Source organism: Astyanax mexicanus, chromosome 17 (genome assembly GCF_023375975.1).
Source record: "Astyanax mexicanus isolate ESR-SI-001 chromosome 17, AstMex3_surface, whole genome shotgun sequence".
Lineage (NCBI taxonomy): Eukaryota > Metazoa > Chordata > Actinopteri > Characiformes > Acestrorhamphidae > Astyanax > Astyanax mexicanus.
The window spans coordinates 31298707-31313344 of NC_064424.1; the positions used below are offsets into that span (position 1 = coordinate 31298707).

Consider the following 14638-nt stretch of genomic DNA (forward strand, 5'->3'; position numbering starts at 1 on the left):
GGCTGCATAGGCAGAAATGAGGTTGAAAAATGAGGTTAGGACATTTTTAAGCAGGACTGATTCATCTAGTCAATTAATACTAATTAATACGCTTTTAATGGAAAAAAAATACAGTCACTGTCCACTATATAGGGAACAAGGCGGGGTAGCTCTTATTGTTCTGAGACTTACCCCTGTGTTTACTGATTGGTCAACGTCGGCTGTGTCGTCATGCCCATGCAAGAAAGCGGTGGAGTGTGCACTCGCGGACGGAGCCGCTGCTGTGTTTAAAACTGTGTTTGTGTTCTTATCCGTGCGGTTCTTTTTCTCTGGTGCTGCTTTGACCTGAATGGTTAGACGGGTCCTGTTTTAATCATGGTCGGGGTGAAGGTCATCGCCAACGATGCCGAGTTCCAGCCCGAGCTCGCGAGCGCCGGCTCCAGGCTCGCCGTTGTGAAGTTCACCATGGCAGGGTAAGGATTGTACTCGAGTTCGGGGCTTCAGGCCTTCTCTGGAGTGGAGTTAGCTTAGCATAGTCGTGACCGAGCAGCGGAGATACCGGCCGGGGTTACAGCTGAAAAACCACTTAAATTCGGGGAGATTTGAGTCCGGTCAGGCCTGGTTTAAGCTCTGGTTTGAATAAAATGATGAAAACATGTAAAGTTATTTTTGTTAGCCGTTAGCCTAGCCACATTGCTAGCTAGCTGCTGTATGTATGACTTAGCAAAACAGCAGCAGCAGAGAGGAGCTGAACCCAGAGACGGCAGCTAAGAGTAAGTTACTGGATGAATACAAACAGAGGAGTTAAAGCTTAAGCTAATGTTTTAAAAAGGGGTTAGTTTACAGACTAAGTAACAGCTAAATATTAATACTAAGTGTTGTTTCGAATTAATATCAAGTTCTAGCTTATGTCAATTATTAAATAAGTCATGTTCACAGTTTACTGGATACAGTGAATGGCTTTATACTAATAATATGCAGTTTATTACAGTTTAATCTTGAGCCAAGATGTCCATAGACTATTACGGTCCAGTATTCTCTCTGTGGGTTTCTCTGTAGGTTTACTGTACTCAGTCAACTTCGTTAGCGGTATACTATTAATATCATGTACACTGGACATTGTACATTTACAGGCCTAAATCTTGAGTTATTTTATTCAAGCACCACATGAAAAGGTTTCATGTTGGATAAGAAATGTTACTGAATATCCTATTTGTAATTATAATAGAAAAGGCAAAAAAATAATGAAGCAAATCTGCAAATGTAAAAAAATGAAAATTTCCTAAACCTTCAACATTTAAAATCAATATTTTATCCCTTCCCAATCTTTCTTTTTGTTACCATTCATCTACTTTCATTGTCTGAAACTGGTTGAAGGTTTCTTTTTCTAAAAAGGGTTTTGTTGAAAAAGGGTTTTGCGTCACCTACACTTGTAGCCCACATGCAGATCAAGGCCTCTCCAGAGGTAAAGCTAACTATTAATGTCCCGTATACTGTATATTATTGGTAACCACTGCACCATACTAAATTATTCTGGATATATATTTGTTCCTGACAACAATTATTCCTGAAATGCACTTAAATCTTAAAATGCACTTAAAGCAGGTCCTGCTCCTATTTTTCTCTATCAATTAAAACCCATAAAATATAAAGTAGTTTGTGTGGCAAAGTGAATTGCGTGACATTGTGTGGGAGATTGGCGTACAGTTCCTGGTCTGGGAGACTTACAGCACTAAGTGTACTTGGGCAAGACTCCTTAGTGACCCCCGTTGTGTTTCTGTCCTACACAACTACAATTTTGTGAAGTGTGTTGCAGTTACAAAATAAGTTAATAAGTTGCCACTGAAATCTTGAGTTGACAGATTTGTATGATCAACAATGCCCAACAAGTGCAAGAGAATCTAGCTAAAGTATCTTTAAGCCAGGCTATTTTAATAGCATGGAGAGAATAATCAAGTAAAACTGCTAGCTCACACTATTCTCCCCACTGGATGGTACAGTGGACATTCACAGTATATAGGCAGTTTGACTCTTTAATAATATAAACTGCTGTGCTGTCCAAATATGCATTGGTCTGTTATTGGTTTCATTCTTGTAATATGAACTCTGACCCTTACTGTTGTCCATTGTATTTCTACAGGTGTCGGCCATGTCTGAGAATAGCTCCAGCCTTCAACATGTTAAGCAGCAAGTACCCACAGGTTGTTTTTCTCGAGGTTGATGTACATGTGTGTCAGGTAAGTGGACTGTCGGATCAGTCTGAATTTTTGGCCACACAGACACTTTTTAAGGATAACGCCTCACACTTAATATCTTTTGTCACATTCACTGATACCTACAAAACGTGGAATTGTGGGGAATGAGCTGTCTGAGTTGGCAGCTAATAAAGCTCTTTAAGCACAGATTAGTGAGGAACATATTGCATCATCAGATGTAATATGCAGCCTCCTCCTCCTTCTCCCTAAATCTGTATTACAGAACAAGTGGCCAAGAGTGTGATGAGCAGGACAGTTAAAATTGCAAAACAATTGCGCAAAAAAAAAGATCAGATTGTTCACATATGACTGATCACTAGATGCTGTGTAGACCACTCACAGCTGATGTACTCATTTCTTATTTCATAAAGAATGTAAAGAACAGATCTACTATAAGCGTTGAACGTCAATTGACATCAAACCATTCCAACTGGATTGGAGGCTTCTCTTTCATGACATTTCATGATTTTAGTAGAACACTGCCACTGTAGTTACTGGAATTCTTATTCTACTTCAATTATAAATACATGGATTGAGGCGTTTACACCAAACTCCAGTTATGAGATCCTGACTGTTTTATACTCCGGACTTTGGTACATCGGACCATTTAGACTGCAGACTGTGTTTTTAACCCTGTTTTTAATAATTATCTGCGTTTTCTCATGCATGTAGCCTCAGCTGCTGATATGACATATCTTTGCACTTTAATATCTGTATAGATTGATTTGTTGTGTGATCCAAACGGGAAATGAGCAATTTTCTCATTCTCCATAACATATCTACAGATACAGCTTACATCAGCCCAATGTAATTTATGCTACTCTCAAATTCTTAGAGTGCCTTATTGATGTCAAAACATGTTGAATCATTAACACTGTTGAAAATGTTAAGATTTTTTTATATTACAATATATATTGCAGAAAAAGCTATTGATTTGTCAGTTGTTTTTTTCCAAATTTCATTGGCCCATAACCAATGCTTGGTTAAGCATTGCATGGATTCCCCATTGGCTGTAAGATTTAATACAGTCATTAGCTTGATTTATGGAACATGTTACCTTCCAGGTTTAGGCTGGAATGCTATTTTTAACATCCTCTGATGTTTGAAATTTTCTTGCATGTGTTTTTCAGGGAACAGCTGCAGCCAACAACATCTCCGCCACACCAACGTTCCTGTTTTTCCGAAACAAAGTGCGGGTGGATCAGTACCAAGGAGCAGATGCTTCAGGCTTGGAGGACAAGATCAAGCAGCATGTAGAGAACGATCCCGGAAGCAATGAGGACTCAGACATTCCTAAAGGATACGTAAGTGCAGACTCACTCTAAGTCACATATCACAGAATTATATATGGGACCGTAAGGCCACTGGTTCAGTCCCCTTAAAATGGCTGGAATTTGGCCATCGTTGACTCCATTAGCAGCGGCTTAGTGGATTTCTTGTAAAAGATGTAATTTGCTTTTTGTTTTTGTGTTTGTTGGTGTAGATGGACCTCATGCCATTCGTGAGTAAAGCTGGGTGCGAATGTCTTAACGAGAGTGATGACTGTGGCTTTGACAATTGCTTAATTAAAGACTCATCCTACCTGGAGTCAGACTGTGACGAACAGGTAAGATCAAAAACATGCCCCTTTCTCCAGGGAGAGACGAGATGAGGCTGTTTTTTTTTTTTTTTTTTGCTTTTTTTGCTTTTTTGCTTTCACTTTCACTTAGTCTTGTATTCCCCTAATTAGTCAGCGTTTTTAGAGGTGTCCATGTATTTTAACCCATAAAAGCTCAGACCCATTTCTGAATATTGATGCCAAATTCAGAATTGAGAGAGATAAGTTCAGGGAGCAGCTCATTCATGTTTTTTCTTATTGCAGGAACATGACTGTTAATACTTTAAGTAAATTTTTTATGTAACATAAATGACACAATAGTTATGAAATTTTTGTTAACAGTTTGTTCTAGCAATTATATAAGAACTAGTGAACTAGTTTGTTGGAACATAAACTATTTAAAGTGTCTGAACTGTCCTGTAACGTTCTCAGGATGTTCAGTATGTTTCACTTGGCGACTTTTTGGTCACTAAAAACAAGAAACACTCTCCCAAGTGGAGATTTAGGAAGCCCCGGTTTTTTAGTGTTGCTATGTGACATGAAGTATGGGGAAATTAAGCTTTATAAAAATAATAAAAAAAATAATTGCTCATATTTTGAATCTGTAATTTTGTGATCTGCATAGCACATTACTTGGGGATTAATCTGTTTTTACAAAAACGATACAAAGATGTTTATACCTCAAACTTTCACTTTTCTTCAGTGTAAGATAATGCCATTAGACACTGTTAGTGTAAGAGAAATTTTAGGTTCATGTGTCTTTATATTAGAAAGGTGAGCACAGTGACTGACAGAAGTGAAAGTAAAACCATAATATGAAGCAGAAAGGTTATCCTCCTTCTGCATCGGGTGTGGAATTGAGTTGCAATAGTCTCTCTTTTTTTGAGTCAAATGTTATCTGTGCTTCCACCTTACACTGCTGGTGTATCAATTCTCACTTTTCTTTTTCTACCTGCAGCTTCTCATCACGATGGCTTTTACTCAACCTGTAAAGCTCTTCTCTATGAAACTGCTGGCCTCAGACTTAGGTAAGCTGTGTGATACATTTTGGTGACCCCTGTTATAAAGCAGTTGCACAGATAATACATGGTAAATACAGTTTATAGGAAAATGCAAAAACGAATGTAATGTGAAATATGAGTTCCACCTTGTAACTTTAGCTGTACACCATTGTCATGCTAAGTGTAGCTCTGAGGGCTCGTTTGGTAAGTAGAAATCGTACACAGCTGAGTTTGGTGTTACTTATGTTAATGATTATATAACTACAGTTCTGAGAGTGAAGGCAGGTGAAGCACTAAGCACTCGTTCAGTTCTTAATATTTTAATGCAAGCAGATTTTTTGTTCTGAGGTCATATAGTGTACCACCTTGAGATGCGTCACATGCCACCAGTGGTACACTTGCACCACAGTCTGAGAACCACTGGTTTGCACCACTGGCAATTTGCCAAAAAATGTGTGTATATATATATATATATATATATATATATATATATATATATATATATATATATATATATATATATATATATATACAGCTCTGGAAAAAAAGAGACCACTTCAGTTTTTAATCAGTTTCTATTTTGCTATTCATAGGTTTATATTTGCATAAAATGAGCATTGTTGTTTTATTCTATAAACTACGGACAACATTTCTCCCAAATACCAAATAAAAATATTGTCATTCAGAGCATTAATTAACAGAAAGTGAAAAATGGCTGCAATAACAAAAAAGGTTCAGAGCTTTCAGACCTCAAATAATGCAAAGAAAATGAGTTTATATTCATAAAGTTTGTTGAGAGATCAATATTTGATGGAATAACCTTTTTTTAATGACAGATTTCATGCATCTTTGCATGTTCTCCTCCACCAGTCTTACACACTGGTTTGATGGCTTATAATCATCCATCTTCCTCTTGATTATATTCCAGAGGTTTTCTAAAAACTCATAATTTTTAAGTGGTCTAAATTTTTTTCAGAGCTGTATATTGATATACTAAAGAGAAACTGCGATACCTCTATTTAACTATTATGATATAAGTATTTTTTTTTCACTGACTGAATTATTAGATTGTGAAATAAGTTAAGTAGTCATGCATCTTTATATGCATATAAGGGTCATATTTTGTACAAGAATTTACTCCATTGAGCCCTATAGCCTCTGTTTTATACTTTCTCTTCTCCTCCTCTTTCCTGCCTTTAGCTCAAGCCCCGAAGTGTGTGAAGATCTTCATTAACCTCCCACGCTCCATGGACTTTGACGACGCGGAGAGGAGTGAGCCCACGCAGGCACTGGAGCTGACTGAGGAAGACTACAAAGAAGATGGCCTGATCTCGCTCAGATACGTCAAGTTCCAGAACGTTAACAGTGTGACTGTACGTCTGTCTTTCTCTCTTAACTGACTATTATGATGTCACACTTCTGAAGGCCTGCCACGATAACCTTTTTTAAAATAGTATTATTATCAATTTAAGACCATAATGCCACAGACGTAATGATGATAAATGGCATAGTAATGTGTTGACGCTCTTAAAGTATGTTGACGCTTTTAAAGGAACTTTTAATTAATATTATTTTTAAGATTTATACTTTTTTTCATTCCATGCTACTGTCAATTGTATGTGCTGTAATTTTCGCACTATAAGAGGCACTTAAAATCCTTTAATTTTCAATAAATGGTCAGTGTGCCAGTGTGCCAATGGTCAGTTTTCCAGTCAGGTTGTAAGGAGCAGTAAAGCCACTCTGCTGAAGGGCAGTATTATACAGGAGTTTCAGTTTAGTACTCCAGAACCATGGCAGTATTAGCATTAACTGCTAACCGTGCTAAGCGCTAGCTCTTTTGCCTCTCAGAGGTGAGTATTATATAACTGCCTGTAGCCTGTGCGGTAACTATGTAAAAACTACATGGGATGAACTGCTACCTAATATCACATTGGCTTATTGAAAAACTCAGTTTTACAGTTTTGTTTGCTTATCTTTACTTAACTTAGTAACAATAAATCGATAACGCAATTATTGTTACAGGCTCAGTTGGTAGCTTAGCTGAATTAATCAATCCTATTTTTAGAATGCATGACCTGCTCTTGGCTGAGGATTTAGCCCATAGTGATGGTTTAGAAAAAATGGAAATGATGAGTAATGCTTTAAATGTCACTATTCATCCTGTAATAGCATCTTATTTGTGCCTTGAATTCTTGCAGCTGTTCATAAAGTCAAACCAAGGTGACGAGGAAACGACAAAAGTGAACTACCTGACGTTTATAGGAACTCCAGTGCAGGCCACAAACATGAACGACTTCAAACGGGTAAATAACTTCCATATTCCATATTCTAATTAAGTATTATTGTATTGTAATTAATCAAATATAGATAACTCTGTGTAAACTGAGCATTCAAATTCTCTTTGTGTTTGTGTGAAATGTAGGTTGTAGGGAAGAAGGGGGAGAGCCACTGAGCAGATGAAACCTGAACGTGGTCACACACTCACTCTCAATTAGAAAGCAGCGTGCTGGAACTGTACCACTGCTCTCCATCAGAGAGGTTAAGAAAATGATGCTGAAGAGAGAAAAGGAATAAGGAGAAAGAGAGTAGGAGAGAGAAATCGCTTCTTTGGCTCAATGAGGCAAAGCATTCTCTGCATTTTTATCTACAAAACGCCCAAAATGAACCTGTAAATAAAGTGAATCCTTTTTCAAAGGCAAGCAGCTATGGGAGATTTTATTTGTGTCTGTGTGTGAAGGTAATGGGGAAACAAATTAGCATTATTTTAACCGTTATCAGATATGTATAGTAATAAGGGAGAACTAAAGATTAAATTGTACTAAAAAGCTGTATCTGTCTACTACATATTTCCAATAACTTTTAATACTTTTACTTTTTTGTTCTGGATCTTTACTCATTACAGTTACAAAAATGTTTGAATTATTTATTGAATCAAGTGATCAAGCCTATCTTGTAAGAAGCATCGCTGCTCTTGTTCTACTCAGAGCTTTCCTCTGCTTTCTGCAAAAACTACACAACACAGTACTGTACTTTCAATTTCAGTAATTGAGTAGTACATTTTACAATAAACTACTTGTGATACTTAAGTACAAAAAAATGTTGATTACTTTAGTACTTAGACTTAAATCTGTCGTGCTTTGTGCAACTTGAAACGAGCAAAAGGCATGTCCTAATTCTCTCAATTAATCATGAGTTTGTTTACAGCACAATCTGATGTCAAACCAATGTGTCACTTGCCAATCCCTTTAAGAGCCAGGTGCAAATTGGTATTTTCACTTCTCAGCAGAGGGACCTGTCCTGCTGGTTTATGCTGTGAAAGTGTGCAAGCAGGTCTTTTACGGGAACAACAGTGTTATTTTATGTTGTATTTTGTTTTAGTGTTAATGTAAATGTTGGGCATGAACTAACTGTTGTCAGGGTTTTAATCAGTCAGTGGACCACCTGAGTTACAAGATGGCAGATATTCACCTGAACACACCTCACTTCCAGACCACCACACCTATCAGTGTAAATACAGGGGTTGGACAATGAAACTGAAATCATTTTACTGTGGGAGGTTTCATGGCTAAATTGGAGCAGCCTGGTGGCCAATCTTCATTAATTGCACATTGCACCAGTAAGAGCAGAGTGTGAAGGTTCAGTTAGCAGGGAAAGAGCACAGTTTTGCTTAAAGTAAGACAGCAAGTCTTTGTGATGTATCAAGAGCCACGGTATCCAGGGTAATGTCAGCATACCACCAAGAAGGACGATCCACATCCAGTAGGATTAACTGTGGACGCTGTAAGAGGAAGCTGTCTGAAAGGGATGTTCGGGTGCTAACCCGGAATTTATCCAAAAAACGTAAAACCATGGCTGCCCAAATCATGGCAAAATTCAATGTGCACTTCAACTCTCCAGTTTCCACCAGGGGTTTCAGTTTCATTGTCCAACCCCTGTATATCTGTAAGCTCCATCGCTATTTAAACAAAGCAGGTGCAAGGTGTAAGATAGGGCCCTATAACTGGGTAACATTAAGGAAGCTTCTGCATGGGGTAGATTTGTGTTTTTATCTGTTTAGTTTTACAAAAAAAAAAAAAATATATATAGAGGTGGCTGATGATTTTATTGACTGTTCCAAGGTGTGTTGCGTTCTACAGTTTTACAATGGAACATCAATAAAACATTTTTTTTTACGTAATGATTTTACTGTAAAATAAAATTAGGCAGTTTTGGGGAAACCACACTAGTAGGGCAGCCAAATTTGCTATAGATAAGAATAGTAAATAGCATCATCGTAGTTTAGGTTGAATAACCATAGACTTCAGATTAAATTCATCCCAAAATTTTCAACATTGGGATTTTAATACAACATAAAACATTATTTCTTACATTACATTACCTTTACTTTCATATTTTAGTAGTTCTGAAAGCAGTACTTTTACACTTTTACTTGTTTGCTACTTGATGCTTGATATAACGCAGTGGATCAACACCAGCAGATTACATGGCTCCCCAAACCATCTTAGAATCTTACAGCATTTCATGCTTCCAGCAGGGTTTCATTTTCCAGCAGGACTTTGCTTCAATCAATCTATGAATCAACCTTTTTTTTTTTACTTGTAAGTACGTCCAGGGCAACCCTCATTTTCTTTATGTAGCCGAGCATTTAGAAAAACAGGGATTGACATGACAGAAGAAAATAAGAGCTAAATTTAATTATTTTAAAATGACAGTAAATAAAATATAAAAATAGATTAAAAAAAATAGAATTAGAATAAAATAGATAAAAAATATAAAAAGCTTGGTTTAATGGTAAAAAAAATAAGATTAAAAGAAGATAGTACATAGTACAATGAAAATACAAATAAATAAATGAACTAAAAAATAAAAGCAATAATAATAAGTTAAAAAGCAATAAAACTATTTAAAAAAATTGAAGAAAATCCATTAAAAAAAACTAAAATAAAAAATAAAAGTTAAGAATAAATAAGATTAAGTAAAACAGGTACAGGCTGTCTGAAGGTGGTTAGATATTAAATATTTAAAATGATTTAGTGATTAAGTTGCTTACTGCCCACAATGACAAAAGTACCAATTGGTCTTATATAATATTAAAATTTTCTGAATATTTCGGGTTTTCATTGGCTGTAAGCCATAATCATCAACTATAAAAGAAATAAACATTTAAAATAGATCACTCTTTGTCTAATATATTTATATAATATGAGTTTCACATTTTAACTGAATTACTGAAATAAAGTAACTTTTAAATTATATTATTTAATTTTATTTTTTTAGATGCACCTGTACATGTCTGATAGAGCATCATACCAGCATGGTTACCACACCAGACAGAGCGCCCCTTTAATTCAGGCTTTATTTAACTCAGTGCAGTTCGGTCCTCCGCTGCTAGGTGCCAGCAAACACCAGCTTTTAAAAAGGCTGCTCCAGCCTCGCCACTCCAGAGCTGCTGAACCTGGTTTCTGATAAATAGGCCTATTGATTTTTATCTTAATAAAATAACAAACATTTATTTTGCCCTAGCATCTGAATAAGGAATCAGATTACAGATTGATCATTAATATTGAATAATGATTTGAAGGAAACTTTAGAGGAAAGATTCTGCATATTTAAAAAAAGCGGCCCAAAATAGAAATCTGACTCATGTCTAACATACCCAAATAGATCATGCACTGTAACACTGTATGTGCTGAATTTTAACTACTCATCTATAATGTGCAACAAATAAAATATACTAATATATGTATATGAATAATATTACTCTTAATATTACTTATTTCAAATTTGTTTTAATAATGTAACATTACCCATATAAGCTGCTATTTTTATAATGCTTGTTCTATTTATTATTTTTTTTAAGAATAGCTCATTATTTCCTGTTTCAGTAGCTTTGCTACTATCGTTGAAGATTCCTCTAATGTGGGACTAATAATGATTTTATCCCATATAACAAAAATGGGTTAGACATATACATTGTATGTCATAAAATATATTTTATACATAATTTTATACAAGTACAATAAATTGCATACAAGTTAAACAAATCACACTTATTTTTTACTGGTAGATAAATACAAATGTAGGTAGATACATACATATACAATATGTTATTAACATTAAATTAACGTATATGTTAGTTATTGTACATATATGTAATATATTTATGAGATATATTGCTGCTGTCCTGCATTTTATCTTTACTGTTTTACAGGTTTTTTTTTTTTATTTGACCGATGTTCTTTACATTGTATCAAAATGTCAAAAATGCTCCAAAGTGAAAAAAATATATTTACATTGATTTCCATTTAATATTAAAAATGATTTTTTGGTAACATGTTCTATGAATGCCATGTCTTTTAGGCTATATAAAAATACTCATAACATATTAGAATGCATTTAGAAGGCATGATAAACACAGTTATAACACATTATATCTGTGTTCATTATGGAGTATGAATTCTGATTATAATGCATCATAAGCTGTGCTTGTAATATGTTAGATATCTGCATTAAATTATCATATATCTACCACTATTAATATACAACATTTCCATGATGGACATCAGTCACTTAGAGACTTAGAGTGTACAACAACACATTATAATACATTATAAACTAATGTTAGCTATTATAATATTTAACATGTGTAATTAATTATTTTTTATTATTATAATTAATATATTTTATACAAAAATATTTATTATCATAATTGCAATGCCTTATTAATACATTATAATGTGTTTAATTATGTTTAGAGTCTAATAGACATTCCATTCATAGAAAGTGTTACAGTTATGTTACAAATCTACTGTCAAATTCCAGATATTCTTATTCATCATACAGCTCTGGAAAAAAAAAGACCACCTACAATTTGAGTTTCTTTGATTTGGAATATAATCAAGAGGATGTTGGATGATCACAAGCCATCAAACCAAACTGAACTGCTTGAATTTTTGCACCAGGAGTGACTGGATAAAGTTATCTAAAAGCAGTGTGTAAGACTGGTGGAGGAGAACATGCCAAGGTGCATAAAAACTGTGATTAAAAACCAGCAAATATTGATTGAACTCGTTTTCTTTGCATTATTTGAGGTCTGAAAGCTCTGTATCTTTTTGTAATTTTAGCCATTTCTCATTTTCTGCAAATAAATGCTCTAAATGACAATATTTTTCAATATATATATTCATTTAACTCAAACATAAACCTATAAATAGCTAAATCAGAGAAACTAATTTAGAAACTGAAGTAACATATATTTTAAATATATTTACTGCTATATGTATAGTTTTCATTTAGGATCAGATCTGCATTTTCGCAAATTAATAGTGAAAATGCATAATCATAAGAGTTTTGATTTAAGATGTGCTTTTAGATTTGATTTAGACAAAATGCACTAATCCTTTAAATTGATTAATATTTTCTGGTTTAAAACATTAGCAGTTCAACATTAAACTAAATGTGAATATTATTTATTTAGATGTAGCTGTAGTTGGACTTAATATAATTTAATATAATTCAGTGCAGCTTTCAGCAGACAAGCTTTCATACCTAAACACATAAAAAAATAAAATTGCGATCAGTGAAGAGTCATTTTTAAGTTTTTTAAATAGCACATACAGCATCAGCCGTATCATCTTTCACATCTACAGCATGTTTCACATGATCACATGCTGCTGAGAATGTACTTGGGTCGGGGGAGGTCTGTCATTGTTTAGTATGTGGATATTAGGGTGCGTTTCATTTGCTTACTAATTACTAATGGCATATTCCACCAAATCGGTGCCATTTCTGTCCCTAGGAAATTACATGTATAAATCTGCACACAAAATAACTTTAAAATACATGTTATTACTAAGCATAGTGTCTTGTACATTGACCTGATTGCACAAATTGCAAAAAACTACTTGGAACACTGAAAAAATTGCATTTGTTACCTGTCCCCACTCTCTAAATATAAAATTTACCATGAAATATAATTATTAAAATCCTTCAGAGATGTATTTTTCTGCATTTTTGTTTGACTCCAAATCCCATCTATGTTTTAATTTTTCTTTTTCATAATAAATCCATAATATTTAAGTTAAAATGCACATTTTGGTTGTATCCCTGGGTTTCACTCATTCCTGTTACTGTAACACATTACCCTTAAATCTGAAACATCTGGAATATTCTAAAACAAGTCACATCTACAACAGGAAGTGACATCAGCTGGGTCTTCTGAAGATCATGACCTAAATTAAGTTCCCTCAGTTGTCTTATTGTGTGACTGAGGAGTTCAATCTCAACACTCACTCCTGTTACCTAAATTAATTCTTAGATGTTACTTACTTATTTTTAAAATACACATTATGGGAAAATCACTAGAATGTGATTATAGCTGCCATATAGCTATTTTTTCATGTTTTTGCTAATTCTATGCTAAAAATTCAACTGTATCGACTGTATCAAAATTTCTTGATGAATGGACCAATAGAAATTCTTCATGAAGACCTGAAATCAGAGGTGGACAAGGTACTGAAAAATTGTAATTAAGTAAAAGTATCTTTACTTTGCTAAAATTCTACTCAAGTAAAAGTAAAAATACCCATCTAAAAATCTACTCTAGTAAAAGTAAAAAAGTACTTAATTTAAAATGTACTTTGAGTAAAAGTTACATAGTTTTACTTTATATATATATATATATATATATATATATATATATATATATATATATATATATATATATATATATATTTTTTTTTTTTACTTTACTGTATTATAGTTTTACAGAGTATTTTTTTTTTATTTTACAGTTCATTATTATTTTTAACTTGCCATTGCTATGCTTTAACTGCTTTATTTACATGATTTTTAAACATCCAAGCAGATGTTCCTAATAAAAACTTTAGGAAATATTATGAAAAACATGAAAACATACAAAAAGATTTGCATGTGCATGTGCTGTAAAGAAGCACATATTGATGGGAAAACTATTTTTTATTTTAATTTAGACAATTTGATTTTTTTCCTCAGCATTTCATTTGATACTCAGTAATGGTGAGTTTTCCAATGTAGTGAAGTAAATTACTTTTGCCAAAATGTACTTGAGTAAAAGTAAAATTACCTATTTTAAAAACTACTTTAAAAATGACAAATTACTCATAAAATCTACTCAATTAAAGTAATGTGAGTAAATGTAATTTGTTACTTTCCACCTCTGCCTGAAACTCTTTTTACATTGACTTTTATTGAAAGTTAATAAGGTTTATCTTTCTCCTGTAAAGTTGCTGTTTTGGAGATACATGTTTCAGGCCCGTAGCCAGGGGGGATCGAAGGGTTCGTTCGATCTTTATTTGTCCATATTTGATCGAATGCGGACATGTTATACACCATTCGAACCGTCTGCCTCTCCGGATTACTGAACTGTGTTTAGAGTTTAAATCTGATTGTGTTTCGCTTTGTGTTTACCTCAGGACACTCGAGACACACACCAAACCCCTCCAGCGCTTCTCCCACACTCTTACCTTCAAAACGCAATCCAGTCACCAGTAATTCTCACATATATCCAAACAGTGCTTGAAATAATTTGAGGCAGAAAAAAATAATAACAACTTTAACGCGTTATTAAAAGCGGATTATTGGTCGCTCCACGAATCCACGCATATCTAATGAATCAGCAGACCCTCACAGACCAGACGGTATGCAAATGAGCTCTGTCAGCCAATCAGGCGCCGAGTTCAGCGAGCTGAAGGGAGGGGGGGGGGGGGGGCAACGAAGTTGAATGGGAATTGAGTTCCACAGGGTTCAAATGTAGGGCCTGTGAAACT

The 14638-nt window shown here is 34.4% G+C and overlaps 1 protein-coding gene across 1 annotated transcript; it reads left to right on the forward strand.

Annotated features, from left to right (window-relative positions):
- Positions 1-206: 206 nt before the first annotated feature.
- txnl1 (thioredoxin-like 1) lies at positions 207-7531 on the forward strand. Its single transcript, XM_007230987.4, has 8 exons — positions 207-452; positions 2120-2216; positions 3365-3538; positions 3718-3840; positions 4790-4859; positions 6033-6205; positions 7031-7135; positions 7255-7531. The coding sequence occupies exons 1-8, from the start codon at positions 355-357 to the stop codon at positions 7282-7284; spliced, it is 870 nt and encodes a 289-aa protein (XP_007231049.1). The 5' UTR covers positions 207-354; the 3' UTR covers positions 7285-7531.
- The last annotated feature ends 7107 nt before the right edge of the window (positions 7532-14638 follow it).

Bases quoted from the DNA above. Each gene is read 5' to 3' on its own strand.
- txnl1 (XM_007230987.4), top strand. From the start codon at position 355: ATGGTCGGGGTGAAGGTCATCGCCAACGATGCCGAGTTCCAGCCCGAG. The intron at 2,217-3,364 runs GTAAGTGGACTG...TGTGTTTTTCAG, and splicing joins TTGATGTACATGTGTGTCAG to GGAACAGCTGCAGCCAACAA. The intron at 7,136-7,254 runs GTAAATAACTTC...TGTGAAATGTAG, and splicing joins ACATGAACGACTTCAAACGG to GTTGTAGGGAAGAAGGGGGA.